The following is a 15,808-nucleotide window of genomic DNA, read 5'->3' as shown; positions in this document are numbered from 1 at the left end:
CCGGTCGCCACTCTATCCTGGTAGTGCAGCATTTCGTAAACGCTCGGCAGCTTCTCCTTTAAGCCATCGTCGTAACCTTTGACCTTCTTCATGTCCTTGTTCCTTTCTTCGGGTACTGGGAGGGGACCCGCTACTTCTCTTGCCGACGTGTGCTTGGATCGGCCCTCTCAACGGATCCAGTAAAATCTCTCCCTAATTTTGGAAAGCGTCTTGTTGATCCCAAAATGAGCACCAGAACTCCCATTGTGCATCTCTCGAAGTGCTTCCTCGATTTTAGTGGCCGGGACCACCACCTGCATAGTGACATGTCTTCCATCCGGACTTTCCAGGCTCGCTTAAGCAATCCGTTCTCGACTCACAAGGAGTCCCATTGAGCCCATAACGCCTTGAAAGAAGGTGACTCGCCTGATATTTCCGACCAGCCAGGTCGTTCCATCCCATCTTCTTTCCATCTGAGGAGCGACCCAATATCCTTGTCTTCCTCCTGCCCCTTTCTACATCGAGCGGTAGTCCGTTCATCATCTTCTACGACTGCTTTCTTCCTGCGGTTGAACAGTGCTTTCGGCTGCTCAACCTCGTCGCAGTGTTTGCAGTTCTGATAACCGACCAATCTTGCAGACTTCGCTTCAATACAACGCTGATTCAGCTTGAACTCTTTATTTCCAAAACGTAGAACTTTCCTCACCGGATCAGTTGTCAATCCATGGCGGCTAATCAAATCCATTCCCAAAATGAAATCATCTTCCATGCTAGCCACGAGAGCCCGATGTCTTATTGTCAGCTGACTAACACAGATTTCTACCTCTGCTTCGCCCATGATCGGCGTCGACTCTCCAGTTACAGTTTTCAATCTTATCGTTTCGGGTATAGGTTCTACATCTTCAGCTCTCACGAGTCCTTTACGTACAATTGATATCTCAGCGCCAGTATCGATGGTGATTGCTGCTGGATTTTCATAAATCTTCCCTGGTACCGTTGAACCACTACCTCTGGTGAAACTTCTTATTTTTACTTCGCTGGCGGCCTTATTCTCACCAGTGAACCCATTCCCCACAGTACTAGCTCCTTTTACATCTCGGTGAAATCTCCGTTGTGTGCTTCTTCATGGAGCTGGTAATCGAGCACGACAATCAGGTTTGAGACGTCCCTAGCGCCCATCGTTATAGCATCCCATGCTTTGCTTACGAGATAAATCATTCTTCAGTCTTCGAATAAGGTCATTTGTTTGCGGCAGCACTTTTTCCAGCAGCTTCTCCATCTTGTTGTTTTCTTCTTTCTGTCGTTCCGCTACGCTGACTTTGTAGCACGTTCTTGAGGAGCCGTACACCGCCTCCACTTCCAGCGCACGAATCAAGGCTTCAGATGATGTCTGATACGTTGATGGTTGTAAGACCTTCTTAACTTCAACGTCGCAAATGCCATCTACGAAGGTTTCTGTCGCAAGCCTCTCCTGAATAGTCGATGGTGCTTCGGGGTATGCTAGACGTACCATTTTGTTCACATCTGCTGCAAATTCTTGTAGAGATTCTCCAACTTTCTGTGTTCTTGTTCGTAGTCGGGAGGCAAAAACTCGCTTTAGATGTTTATCTCCAAATCGCAGTTCTAGAGCAGTAGTTAAGGCATTTGCTTATATCTTCGTCAGATAAGATTTAAAGTATCTCCAGCGCTGCACCTCGCAGAGCTATCACCAAGGCTGTAGCTTTCTGTTCTTCTTCCCAAAGATTCGCCGTCGCTGCTACCTCGAACTGTATCTTATACGATCGTTGTGGAAGCCGACGTCACGTTACATGAACCAGTGGTAGCTGCATTTTTCATTATCTTTTCAAATTTCTTCATTTTGTCTTCTATTCTATCTTTTCTCATTTTCATTCGATCTTTTACAAATTTAATTCGATCTTACATACGTTCCTGCACTGATTTCTCGACTTCTTTTATTTTTTCGTCCATTGTTTCCATCCGTGCGTCCATTTTTGCCATGCTTGCCCTAATTTTCTCGTTCATTTCCGCAAGCATCGCCGCCATCTGTTTTAGTTGTTCTTCCAACATCGCTGCAGTTTGAGTTCTCGTCTCGACCGGCATAAATTCTTCCAAATTCTTGTTCGATCTCCCCAGACGTCGTCGTAAAACCGGTTATTAATCTTCAAATCCCACTACTGACACCAGTGTTACGTTTGACGGGCGAATAATTAGTCGGGCGTAGGTAAAACTGAACAATTTATTTCTTAATAACTGGTATTTACACGACTAACTATGGCAACGATTATGTACAGAAATTATTCCGGCGAATTTCACTGGACGTTCTTGGCTGACTTCACTAGCTGAATAATCCATTCCCGACGGTCGCCTCTATTTAAACCCATACTTCTCCGATCGAGATCTTTTACGACCATCCATCGCGACTCCGCTTTGTCTTTATGCGCCCGCCGCTCGGCCGTCGATGAGTCACCGTTCATCGACACACATACTAGAAAAACTCCTAGGCTTTGCACCGAGGAGGGTTTATTTCGTAACAGTAGATTAAGTCACTTGCTATACATATATGGACAATATAAAAATATAAGCAAGTACGAAACATCAATTGACAATCTAATAAATCTAACGCAACAGTTTTCTGCTAACATTGGGATGAGCAATGTTAGACTCAAGAATCAGAATTAGGTGTTCAACAACAAATACCATATATAACCCAGAATAACGAAATAATCGAAGCCCAAGAACGAAACGAAACATCGAAATATCAGGGCTTTCATCAGTCTTCCCATATTGATCATACCAAAACTAAAACAAAACTGAAACAACCAATATCTGGCAAGATTAAAATTAATTTAGAGGGCAGATTTAAACGCAAAGAATTTAATAAAAGGAGTAAATACATTCTGTTTTCGACTGCTAACATTTTCTTTTGGAATAATTAGATGGTCAAAAATTGATTTGGAATATTTAAATATCGCAACAAGAAAAACATTCACACAATATAGAAGACATCATCCGAAGAGATTTTCATTACCAAGACAGAACGGAGGAAGGGGATTCCAGAACTTAGAAAATTTATACAGGAGACAAGTTTCGGAATTGAAGAAATATTTCCTGAGACGCGCAAAAAGAAACGAACTATTTTGCGCCACAGCAAGGGCAGACTTAGACACACTCTTAAATCTATCCAATACCTCAGAAATTTCCACACCCCACAAACTAGACAACAGAATAACTGTGCTGAAACTGCAACTGCATGGAAAATTCTTCGAAGAGCTAGACGAAATTCACCTCAACAAGAAAATATCATTGATTTGGCTAAAAAAAATCATGTTTATATGCCGAAAAAGAAGGGTTTTTGTTTGATATTCAAGACCAAGTAACTAATACTAAGAATCATCAAAGCTCTAGACTGGATAATTGTAAATGATTCTAAGCTTTTATCAATTATTCGCTACGAGTCTCCAATCGGCATATCAGACCATGTAGTGCTAAGTTGTCAAATTCAATTTTTTGTATCGGCACACCCCAAGCGCACTCTCTTAAAGGAAATCAAACATATTGACTACACTCTAGTCGACAGTGATCTAAACCAGATTGACTGGCACTCTTCTCTCCGCAATTTAGACCCAAACGAGCAATGGAATTACCTGACTGGTGTCAGCACACTCAAATCAAAATATTCCACGACAACGGTTGTCAAAACTGCTAAGATCAAACCCTGGATAAATCACCATTTGTTAAAAGAATTATCAGCGAAAAAGTCTCTCTGGCAACAGTTTCAAAAAATTGGTCTAAAGAGTTTAGACAGTACTTCCCTCGCTGTCGGAAACTTGATGACTGCATGCCTATTGTGTTTTTTTTCTCATTACATTTTTGTAGTGGGAATTAAAAAAAAAATTGCGATGACGTCATCAACATTTTTGCAAGGACACGTATATCAGTTGGGATAGATGTAGTGTAATACTAAGAATAAAATTATTATATTCTCAAATTTTCGGGAAAATGAATTGGGTCGTTTTGAATATTGATTTGTAATAATCAATAAAATAACGAAACAATTTACTCACGTATACGTATCAGAGGCAACTGAAAATCGTGTATGTATAAACATTCTTAATTTAAGATGACAGGCGTAACAGCATACGTGAGAGTCAAACAGAGAAACTATAAACAAAACGACCATCGGTTTTATTGCTTCGACTTCCGCTTATTATATAAAACATTGGGTTTTATTTTAATTCTTGACGGTGAAATTCACAATTGGTTGATTATAAACATGTCTATTTCACATTCGCGGAACCAAGTGAGCGCATAAAACAAATGCAGGTCTGTAATGTTAAAGTCGATGTAAATAAGCGTGCTACCCTTATGTTTCAACCGCGTTTTTCCTTTAACAAATTTTGTGTCTACCAAATTGGGTTGGTTGGGGTGTAATACTAATAATAAGTGTTGCCTTTAATTTAATCAATAAAATAAATTGACTTCATTAATTTTTTTGAACCACCTCTTAAGGAAATCTAAAAAATATGAATGGAATGATAAACCACAAGTACAAACTCATCATATCTTTTGCATTTTATTCAGCAAAATTTAAGGGTGACGTCATCAATTTTTTTAGGAGGGATGAACAAATACATTTTGAACAAAAGTTTACCATGCTTATAATAACTTTAAAATATTCCCAAGATTCAAAGCATTCGGTTTTGTAATTCCTGATTAAATCGATAAAATAAATTCACGCCTTCATTAATTTTTTTGAGTCACCCTGCATATGCAAATCCAAAAATATGAATGGAATGATAAATCACAAGTACAGACTCATCATATTTTGTACATTTTAGATACGATTTATTCGGCAAACTTTTGAGCTGACGTCATCAGTTTTTTGTAGAAGATAACCAAATATATTTTGACTAAAAATTTATTATGCTCTTTATAACCTTAAAACATCTGCAAGATTTCAAAGCATTCGGTTTTGTAGTTCCTGATTAAATCAATAAAATAAATTTACGCATTCATTAATTTTTTTGAGTCACCCTGTATATGCAAATCGAAAAAATTTGAATGGAATGATAAATCACAAGAAGAGACTCACCATATTTTGTACATTTTAGATAGGATTTATTCGGCAAACTTTCGAGCTGACGTCATCAAGTTTTTGGAGGGGATAAGCAAATATATTTTGACTAAACATTTATTATGCTCTTTATGAACTTAAAACATCTGCAAGATTTCAGAGCATTCGGTTTTGTAGTTCCTGATTAAATCAATAAAATATATTTACGCATTCATTAATTTTTTGAGTCACCCTGTATATGTAAATCCAAAAAATATGAATGGAGTGATAGATCACAAGTACAGACTCATCATATTTTGTACATTTTAGATATTATTTATTCCACAAACTTTTGAGCTGACGTCATCAAGTTTTTGGAGGGGATAAGCAAATATTTTTTGACTAAAGATTTATGATGCTCTTTATAGCCTTAAAACATCTGCAACATTTCAAAGCATTCTGGTTAGCAGATTAAAAATTAAATTTCAAAATGTTGTTTTATAATTTTGATTTTTTTTCCAAAAATCTGGACGTTTCGGGTGAAAAGTCGATTCAGAGTTGTAAACTACATGTGTAGGACTATGTTATTTTATACAATTGAAAACCCATTTACTATGTACAATTTTGAAGTGACGTCATCGCATTAGTGGTGGGGATGATTGGATAAATTTTGGTTAGCGTTTTACCATCTACATGATATTCTTAATATAAGTACAAAATTTCACAACAATCGGTCGAGTACTTTCGGAGATTATCTGTCTAATAAAAATCCGGGGGCAGACGGACAGACGGACAGACGGACGGACAGACGGACGGACAGACGGACGGACAGACGGACGGACAGACGGACGGACAGACGGACAGACAGACGGAAATGGGAGATCTATTTCTTCGTCTTCTAGGGGTCATGAAAGATCGAGAAAACGTAAAAGTAGAGAGTCGGCCGACGGACTCGATTACAATACTTCCTTTGCTTACGCTCGGGAAGTAAAAACCAAACGAAACGAAGATTATGCAGCGCATAGGTAGGAATTTCTAGCATAAACTCTCCAACAAAATAAAGGTCGCTAAAAACAAATATGAGAACTCCGTAATTTTTAATAATAACCAAAAGAAGTTCTACCAATAACAACTTAGATGTAGCTGAACTATTAGCCGAAAGTTTTAGCAAATCTTATACTCCGGAACCAAATGACTTACCAACAGTAACATTCACTACATCTAGAAGCGAGAATTTCTTAGTCAACATCAATTTCACTCCGTTGATGGTGAGAAAAAAAATAAAAAATCTGAAGATAAACTCTGCCCCTGGACCCGACTACATTGAAGTACGCTTACTTAAACACTGCATAAACTCCTTAACCTCGCCCCTGGCCAAAATAATGTGAAATTCCTTTAAATCATCTATCGTTCCAGACGCCTGGCGTTGTGCCTATGTAGCACCCATCTTTAAAAAAGGCGACAAGATCTCTGTAGATAATTACAGGCCAATCAGCTTAGTGTCAGTGGTATCCAAAATCATTGTATCAAATTCATTGTCCCAATTCTTCATAGACGACCAAACGGATTCCTAAAAGGTCGCTCTATCACCACCAATTTTCTATCGTGCTTAAATGAGTGGTAAGACTCCCTAGACAAACACAAGCCCATAGATGATGTTATCTACCTGGACTTCTCCCGTGCTTTCGACCGAGTTCCTCTTCAACGGTTATTATATAAATTAGAACACCAAGGCATTCGTGGAGTCCTCTTAGCTTGGATTTCGTCTTTTTTTAACAGTCGATCTTTCAGAGTCCGGGTTGATAGAGAGTATTCTCGTTCCAGAAATGTTATAAGCGGTGTACCCCAAGGATCCATCCTGGCGCCATTACTTTTCTTGGCATATATATATATATATATATCTGATCTCGCTGACACATTAGAAACAACCCCTACAAAACTTATTGTATCAATGCGAACCGCTTACGCTCAGTGAAGTCAGTTAGCGACTTGGGTGTCAGCATCAACGACAGTCTGACATGGTCCGAACATATCAACAAAATATGCAAGAGATCAAACTCGTCGCTTTGTATCTTCAACAAAGCTTTCTCGAACCCTTCGCCTGAGACAACCCGTAAACTTTACGTCACGTACATTAGACCCCACTTGGAGCACGCAAGTGCAGTGTGGTATGCAAACGCAACGAAGAGCCACTCGTCTTGGCTATGGAATTCGTAGAACGTCTCACAATAATGAACCTCGAACCAATTTCTACGAGACTAAGAAAAGTTGATCTCATAACCACGTACAAAATTCTAAGATCCAAGTTCAACGTGGATCTCTCATATATTTACAGCTTTCAAAGCGACACCAAAATTTCAAAGTTTCATGTTATCTCTATGAATGAATTTTTGTTTTATATTTAATATTTATTAGTTCTAACATTCTATGCTATAACTACAGGGTTTCTATAAATAATTATGGGGTCGAAGTAGGTCATCAAAACGTGCCGCCAATCAGTTTTCAACTTTACTAATTACCTAAGGACGCATGACAAAGACCACAGGCATCTGTATAACTGGTTGCCTAAATTTTCCATATCTTATTAAAAAATGAAACTAATTCATTACAATAAAATGAAACAAATTTATTGTGGTTAAACATCATTGAAAATGTTAACCATTTTGTTCAAGGCACTTGTTCATTCTCTTTTTAATTTCAAAAATGTTCAAAAATCCTTTCGTCAGTACCCATTGTTCAATTTGATGTTGCAAGAGGAACTCCTGACTGCTGCGCAGAGATGCTGAAAGTCTTCCAGGAGATTTTCTTTTGGTGACACTGCCAGTTTGAACATATCTGTTGAGTACATTTCTAACGTGAGCCTCTAACGATGTTTCTTGAATTTATTAAATCACGTTATTTGGCCAGTTATTCTTGTTTGCAAGCGGTTAAAGCGGTTACAGAATATACAAACTCTTCGTTTACGAATGTCTCATTACCATAAGAAGACATAACAATGCAAATGTCTTGTTCAACAGAATAAAACATTTTCACGGTGTTCGTTTCCTAGTATAAAAAGAAAATTTTCGTACGCAAGCCCGAAGAGTTTTGAAAATGACTGTTTTATTGTTTTGACTTTGGATCAACGAGAATTTCTGTAATTCACACATGAAAAACGTTAAAACAGTAAAAACGTTGACCTTAAAAGACATGTTACAAATGACATTAATAACAAGTGAAAACTGTCATAATGAGGCATAATTTCAGCGAAGCGAGAATTTTGAAATCCATCGCCAACTACTCCCTTAGAATCATTTATAAAAACTCTGTATACACAGTGTTGTCTATTTTTATTAACCTAATAAATACATATTGTTACGAAATAAACCCATACGCCGCCTCGGTACGACGCCTATGGGTCGTCGAGAACTTTCTAGTCTTACGCCGAGAATGATTCATCCTCAATGCGGCCGAGCGACGGAACGCTGGAAGCGGAAGTCGCGAAAGGCAATCATGAAGGATCCCGAAGTCATCGTAAACATACAAAATTATTCTGAAGTTGACCAAATTTACAACACTATAAAAAATGTTTTATTTAACTTAAACTACACATACTAGCTCGAAATTGGTACTATTTGCCGTATCAATTAAAAATCTGAAAGAAAGTTTGTTATCTGTTTGAGAAATATAGTTCATGCAGAACTATATTTCAAGTACTGGGTAAAGAAACATCGGTTTATAAAAATCATTACTGCACACTTATTTAACCATAAATTTGTGAAATTTGGAGAATATCGATTTACCATTAGGTCTCTTTATTTTATATATCAATATAATTTCAGTTGTAAAACGAGAACGAGAGAAATCATTCATAAACAATGTTTCATGGTCCAACACATGTTACAAATATAAAAAAAAACAACCCAATTAGCTAACAAGCAAACAATTTTGTAACAAAACATTTATTTACCTTTTCTTTGAGTTCAGCGATTTGAAATCGAACATATTATCGACATCTGTAAAACTGAAGCTTTTTTGCCTGAATAAATTTTAGGAAGTTTTCAGCTTTGTTAACTTCGAAATGTAGGCTCCTGTTACCGGTAATGAGAGTCAGGTTGTAGTCGGTAACTACTACTCGAGAATGAATAAATCGATTTGAATTTCCAATGACAGAGAAAAATAAGACGGTTAAGTGTTTTGAAAACTTGCTTATATCAGTTTGTAAGAGAACGAGCAGTCGAAAATACAACTAAAGGTTTTTCTAGGGATCAACGCCGTATCAAAATCATTCAATGAACGGGAACATCTCCAAGGAAATGAGGGTTATGGGGCATGGATCGCAGCATGGAAAACATTCGTCCAAGTGAGTAGTTTTTATTATAATGTTTGCACACTGTAGATGATGTTAAAAAAATTAGGAACTAATTACGTGCTTTAGTCATTCCGTCATGGATCATAAATTTAACAGTGTTTATTGCTGAAAGGCAACTTACATTCAACAACATTATTTGATTTTTTGTTTTCAATTTTAAATGACACATTCACGAGTAACTTTGGTGTCACTTTTAGTAAAATTTCCTACATTTATTATTACGACCATGTTGTTTTGGTAATTAACATGGTGGTCGGAAAATAAGTTTAGCCATTTCTCTAAAACTTTCCCACTTCTACTTAGAGCACCTAGGGGACGGACCTTTTCACAACTTAAAGTGTTGCTCAGTAGTTAGATGTCTGAATTAAACCATAACATATAAAGAGCTTCACACCAGGAAACTATGTTTTCGTTGTGTGCATAATATTATTTGGTTCGTATTTTTAAGAGAAGGTCTAGACCTAAAAGTTATAAAACATAAAATTTTTTACAAATTATCTTCAGTTATTGAAACAAAAATAAATCAAAAAGTAATCCCTTACTCAAAATTTAATTCGATTAAATAATCGCTATATCTATGTGTATGTTTGGCTGCGATTGAATTAATAACGTTTTGTTAACTGGAATTTGGTGCCGCACGTTATCTGGTAACGCATTCAGTTGCAAACGAAGCTAATTCCTGGTCCGTTTTCGTAATCATACATTTTAATTAACGACAAAAATAATCAAGTCAAATATATGTGGAAATTAAAATTGATAAGGTCAATTACGAAAACGTTCCATCGAAACCAACGCTTGTTATTTCAGTTATTCATTATGAATGAAACAAGAGCACGATTTATTAGTCTGAGTGTAAATTATTTCCACGTGTTCTACTCGTCTGTTGTGGGAATCGTCTTTTTAATCATTTCACTTTGTATTCATCAAATGAATACAGTTTTTGAACAATGCTTTGATTAATGTATTATTTTGAGGTATTTTAATAATGACAGATGCTGAACACTCTTAAATAACATATTTATGAGGGCAGCTTAATAAAAGTTAATTTACATTTTCTTGTTTCATCACATAATGTATTTGAAAGAAACTGTATTTTTTTATTTCTAGTTTTTATGTCTGTTCCTTCCTGAATGAAAATATACTTATTTTGTGTGTTAACAATGCAATAAGTTCAGTATTGCTTTTTTTCATTTTGTTTGGCCCAGAAATGTTGTCTATTATTCCAGGTAAATAACTTCTTTACCGTTACGGACTTTTGACTTTCAGTGGCCACTCATTAGGGTTTAAAATTTTAATTATTTCTGAACAACAATTTTTATCTAAAGAGAATATACGAAAATCGATAAATACTAAATGTGTTTGGTGCTTGAAATTATTTTACGCGTAAACAAAATTAATATTCAGTTTAAGCTTCATTGTTTGTTGCTAAAATTTCAATTTTAATTATTGTAAAATGAAAATATTTATCTTCATAATCATAACATTGCATTTCACAACAAACATGAAGTTTTGTTTTATTAGTTTCACTTTCCGTGCCATAGCCAAAAAAAAATTTAATAAATTCATTTTGAGGGGTGTTAAGATCGCGTGTTCTTGTCGCTTGTTAAAGAACAAGAAGATAGAGACGTTATGCTGGACAAGTGTAATTACGAACGAAAGTATAATTATTAACTTTCACGTGTCTGCACTGCTTCTTAAGCAGAGGGGGTTGTAAAAGTGTTTATATATAAAACATGTACCATCAGCTTTACACAAACGTATTTGAAATATTTATTTTGTGTTAAATAAAAGATATCAGTTCCATGTCCAAAAGAGTGTGTAGAATGTAGTGGGCATACAAAACGAAGAGTTGTTGCATCTGTCAATATTTCAATTCAACAGTTGAATTAATCTGCTAGAAATTGCTAGCCAGATATACTGTAGCCTGTTTATCGAACAGATGGAGTAATCACGTGCGCTCTACGTGCATATAATAAAGTGAATGTCCCATGAAACACAAAAAAGGACTAAATTAACAAAACACAATATTTGGTAAGACTGACATATAACAATTAAATTAGATGTTAATAAAATTTCTGGTATCAACGCTATATACAATACCTAAGATAATGAACATATTGTGTATTAAAACTGAACGCCTACATATACCCTAATAAAAACTGACCCCATCACCTTTTTTCCGATTATTCTAGACTATTCTATACTATTCTAGATTACAGAAGAAACTACAACCATATTTCAGAACAGTTACTTTAATTCATTTAACATAGTTTCTTCTATTGAACACCTTATATATTACTTCCCGAGCGTAAGTTAAGGAACTATAGTATTGGAGTCCATCGGACGAATCCCCACTTTTATGTTTTATCGACGTTTCATGACCCCTTACAGTACGAAAAAAGTAGTCTCCCGTTTCCGTCTGTCGGTCTGTCTGTCTGGTGTCTTTATCCATTTCTATTAGACGCGTAATCTCCGAAACTGCTGGACCAATTGTTGTCAAATTTTGTATGTACAGTTGCAGCCCCCCAAAAGTGCAGGATTTTTCGTTTTCATAGAATTTTTTGAATTTTTAAATTAACGTAATTTTGACTATCACCAGTGGCGTAGCATTTTTAAATAAACAAAATGTCAAATTTGACAAACTTTGGTATTCGAGCGCCCATGATTTGAACATACATTTATGCGATGTTACCACGTTGTTCCAATTTTCTTGAATTTTACAAAGCGACAGTCCACAAAAAATCACAGTAATGTTTTTTTTGAAGATCAGTATTGCAATATTCTATGGAGAGATTTCCAAAAGTACACATTGTTGTGTTATCAAATCAAATTTTAACACATTGAGTGTCTATAAAAAGGTTCTAAAATGTTCCCTTTTTCAAATATCGAAATTTCAGTTTTCTCAAATAAAACACCTGTATTTTATTATTGCAGCTTACTTATTTTTTGTTTTCTTTCTCCCAATATGGCGGTTAGCCTCTCAAAAAAATAAAAAAGACGCAATAACTATTATCATCAAAAAGAGAAAATACTTAACAAAAGAAAAAGAGAACAAAAAACAGGGTAAGACGCAGTAAAAAAATACAGGTGTTCTATTTGAACGACTGAAAAATAGATATTATGATAATAAAAATATAATATGTATAAGCGCTGTATACACGGTTAGTATAAAGTCCTGGAAAGATTGAAAAAGTTTCTTATGTGAAAAGCTTTTTTTTGGAAATTTGTCGGGGATATATAGTTAAACATGGCGACTTGATTACAATATTTTACCCAGATTTTTTTGACATTCTGTGATGCAGAATAAAAAAATTATTTCAAAAATTATCAACATGTTTAATTCTATTGATACAAAAAATTGGTCGAAAGTTGGTTGAACAAAAGTTCCCTCGCTCCTAAAATACAATGATAATTTTTTTGAGTCAGCCTATATACGCAAATCCAAAAAATATGAATGGAATTATAAGTCGCAAGTACAGACTCATCATATTTTATACATTCTAGATAGGATTGTTTTCGGCAAAATTTTGAGCTGACGTCATCAATTTTTTGGAAGGGAGAAGCAAAAATATTGTGATGAAAAATTTATCATGCCTATCATAACATTACAATATCTGCAAGATTTCAACGCTTTCAGTTTAGCAGATTCAAAATGAAATCACAAAATGTTGTTTTATGATTTTGATTTTTTTTTCCAAAAATTTGAACGTTTCGGGTAAAAACTCAATACGGAATCATAAACTACATAGTAGCACTATGTTATTTTATGCAATTTGAAACCCATTTACTGTGTACAATTTAGAAGTGACGTCATTACATTACTGGTGGGGATGATTAGATAAGTTTTGGTTAACGTTTTACCATCTACATGATATTCTTAATATAAACACAAAATTTGACAACAGTAGGTACTTTCGAAGATTATCTGTTTAATAAAAATCCGGGACGGCAGACAGACAGACAGACAAACAGACAGACGGAAATGGGAGACCTATTTTTTCGTACTGTAGGGGTCATGAAAGGTCGAGAAAACGTAAAAGTAGAGAGTCAGTCGACGGAGTCGATTACAATACTTGCTTTGCTTACGCTTGGGAAGTAAAAAGATATTTGTTTAGTTTTTGCCATTTGAGTTAAAAAAAATAATTGGCAATGTTGTCGTCGTATGAAAAAAGTGGAAGTTAAAGCTTAATTCGAAGCGAAAAATATATCACAATTTTATCTCTAATTTTGAAAAAAAAGTCATTTTCGATTTTTTCCAAAAAATTGGCCTTATTAAAAAAATTAAATATCAAGTAAGATTCAATTAGCTGTATGTAATTAATTCATTAAGACCCAATTTGTAGAAACCGAATTAAAAATTAATTGCGATTAACTTTTAATTGAGCTCCATTGCTATGCAACATGCATGTTTTAACCAATTATTTATTTATATTATACATATTCCACATGTTAATCCTCTGTTAATTTCATCGAGGATTAAATATTTAATTCACTTTCTATAAATCGGCTCATAGAGAAGATCATTTTTTCATTTGAAAAAATACAGCCGTGCCAAAACACTGAAAAATCTTTTTTTTCCACAAAAAAAACGTTTGTACCTAAATACTTATGAACTGTGGTAAAACTGTGGACTGTTAAAATACAGAGAAAGAAGCATGCTATGCGTATATTTTAAATGACTATTTCCCTGACAAAATTTTGTCCTAACGTCATCAACGTTTTGAGAAAGACAAGGGTATAAATTAGCATAGCTTCAATGTAATACTAGTAGTAACAGTACTAAATACTTCAATTTTCAAAAAAATGGGGTGAACCATTCTCGATTTGATTAATAAAAATACATTGCTTCATTCATACATTTTTTGAGTTACTCTGTATAAATGATTAAAAAAATAAGAAGGCATTGATAAACCACAAGTATAACGTCATATTTTCCATATTTTAAGTAGGATTTACTCGCAAAATTTTGAGATGACGGCATTTTTGGGTAGGATAAATGGATAAATTTTAATTAAGGATTTATCATGCTTACGATGACCTTGAGCGGTTGTCAAGATTTCAGCGTATTCGATTTTGTAGTTTCGAAATTAAATTGCAACAAATATTGATGTACACATTTAATTTGATTTTTTTTCAAAACCTGGATATCTAGGGCAAAAACCTTGCGTTATTTTCTAAAATAGAAGTAAAACTGAAATCATATTTACTGTTTTAATTTTTAGAGATGACGTCATCACATTGTTGGTAGGAATAATTAAACAAATTTTTGTTAGCGGTTTACCACCTGCACGATATTGATACCCTACATATAAAATTTGTCAACAATCAGCAGTAGTTTCGGAAATTGCCTAATACAAATCCGAACACATAGACAGACATATATACAGATAGGCAGACATATAGACGGAAACGGGAGACTTATTTTCGTACTCTAGGGGGAATCGAGAAAACATGTAAGTAGCCAGTCGCCCGATTGATTCGATTACAATACTTCCTTTGCTTTCTCTCGGGAAATAAAATCAACTGTAATGCCTAAGAAAAGATCAATCAGAATATGTAAAAATATGTAGGATATTCGATTTGAAAAAACTAAGTGGTTTATTAGCTTTAAAAACAAACACTCTGTAGATGGAGTCGAAAATAATTGTAGTGTAGAACCCTCAAAAAACAATACTACTTTGGTCTCCGATTTTTTTCTATTTCTAATGTGTTATTGTTATTCTTATGATTGTCATAATGGATGTGTTATTATTTAAATACTTTTGCGGTACTACCTATTGTACAAGCCAATGAAATAGTATTGAAAATTAACATAGCACTATGGCAAAAATATTTTGTATTTTTTTTTTTGGTTAAAAATACCGATTACTATAAAAATACAACAAATTTCTAAAAATTCGTAAGGTCATAAAAATAGATGAACATACAATTGACTAACTAAATGATAAAAAAAGAATATTCATTAATACGAAAATGAAACACTTTCTTAAGTACCGGAAAGAACATAAAAATTGCTTAGCATTAAAAAAAAATTATTTTCAACATGACAAATTCCGGTTAGGGGTAAAATATGTAGTTCCTTAGAATTTCACATATTTTAGAAAATTCACCCAATGATTGCATATAACGGCCAGATGTTGGAAAAAATCAACTATTAATTACTAGTTGCAGAACCAGTTTTTTATTTTTAACTACTGACTACAAATGTAATTTTATTCTGACTTATTAAAATTTTTGATAACAAAAAAAAATATTCATCACTATCCAAGAAACTAAATTCTGAATCGGGATCTCATTTGTCTAGATATAACAGCGGCTCGACTAAACGATTAAATTAAAACATGCAAAAAACGAGAAAAAACTGAAAACAAGCACGACGACACACATACACAAGTAAGAGTGAAAGTTCTATTTAGATGAACAAA

At 34.7% G+C, this 15,808-nt stretch overlaps 1 protein-coding gene across 5 annotated transcripts in view; it reads left to right on the top strand.

Annotated features, from left to right (window-relative positions):
* Positions 1–15,808, top strand: part of LOC135130705 (uncharacterized protein) — a 573,502-nt gene that overhangs the window by 516,937 nt on the left and 40,757 nt on the right. For all 5 annotated transcript variants that reach the window (XM_064058149.1, XM_064058144.1, XM_064058145.1 and 2 more), the window contains one exon: positions 9,277–9,374. In XM_064058149.1, the coding sequence (XP_063914219.1) occupies positions 9,277–9,374 (98 nt within the window). The remainder of the gene's footprint in view (positions 1–9,276; positions 9,375–15,808) is intronic.

Source organism: Zophobas morio, unplaced genomic scaffold, assembly GCF_036711695.1.
Source record: "Zophobas morio isolate AGI-343-1 ecotype UQ-CSIRO unplaced genomic scaffold, CSIRO_AGI_Zmor_V1 ptg000017l, whole genome shotgun sequence".
NCBI lineage: Eukaryota > Metazoa > Arthropoda > Insecta > Coleoptera > Tenebrionidae > Zophobas > Zophobas morio.
This window is presented reverse-complemented; position numbering and strand designations above follow the sequence as displayed.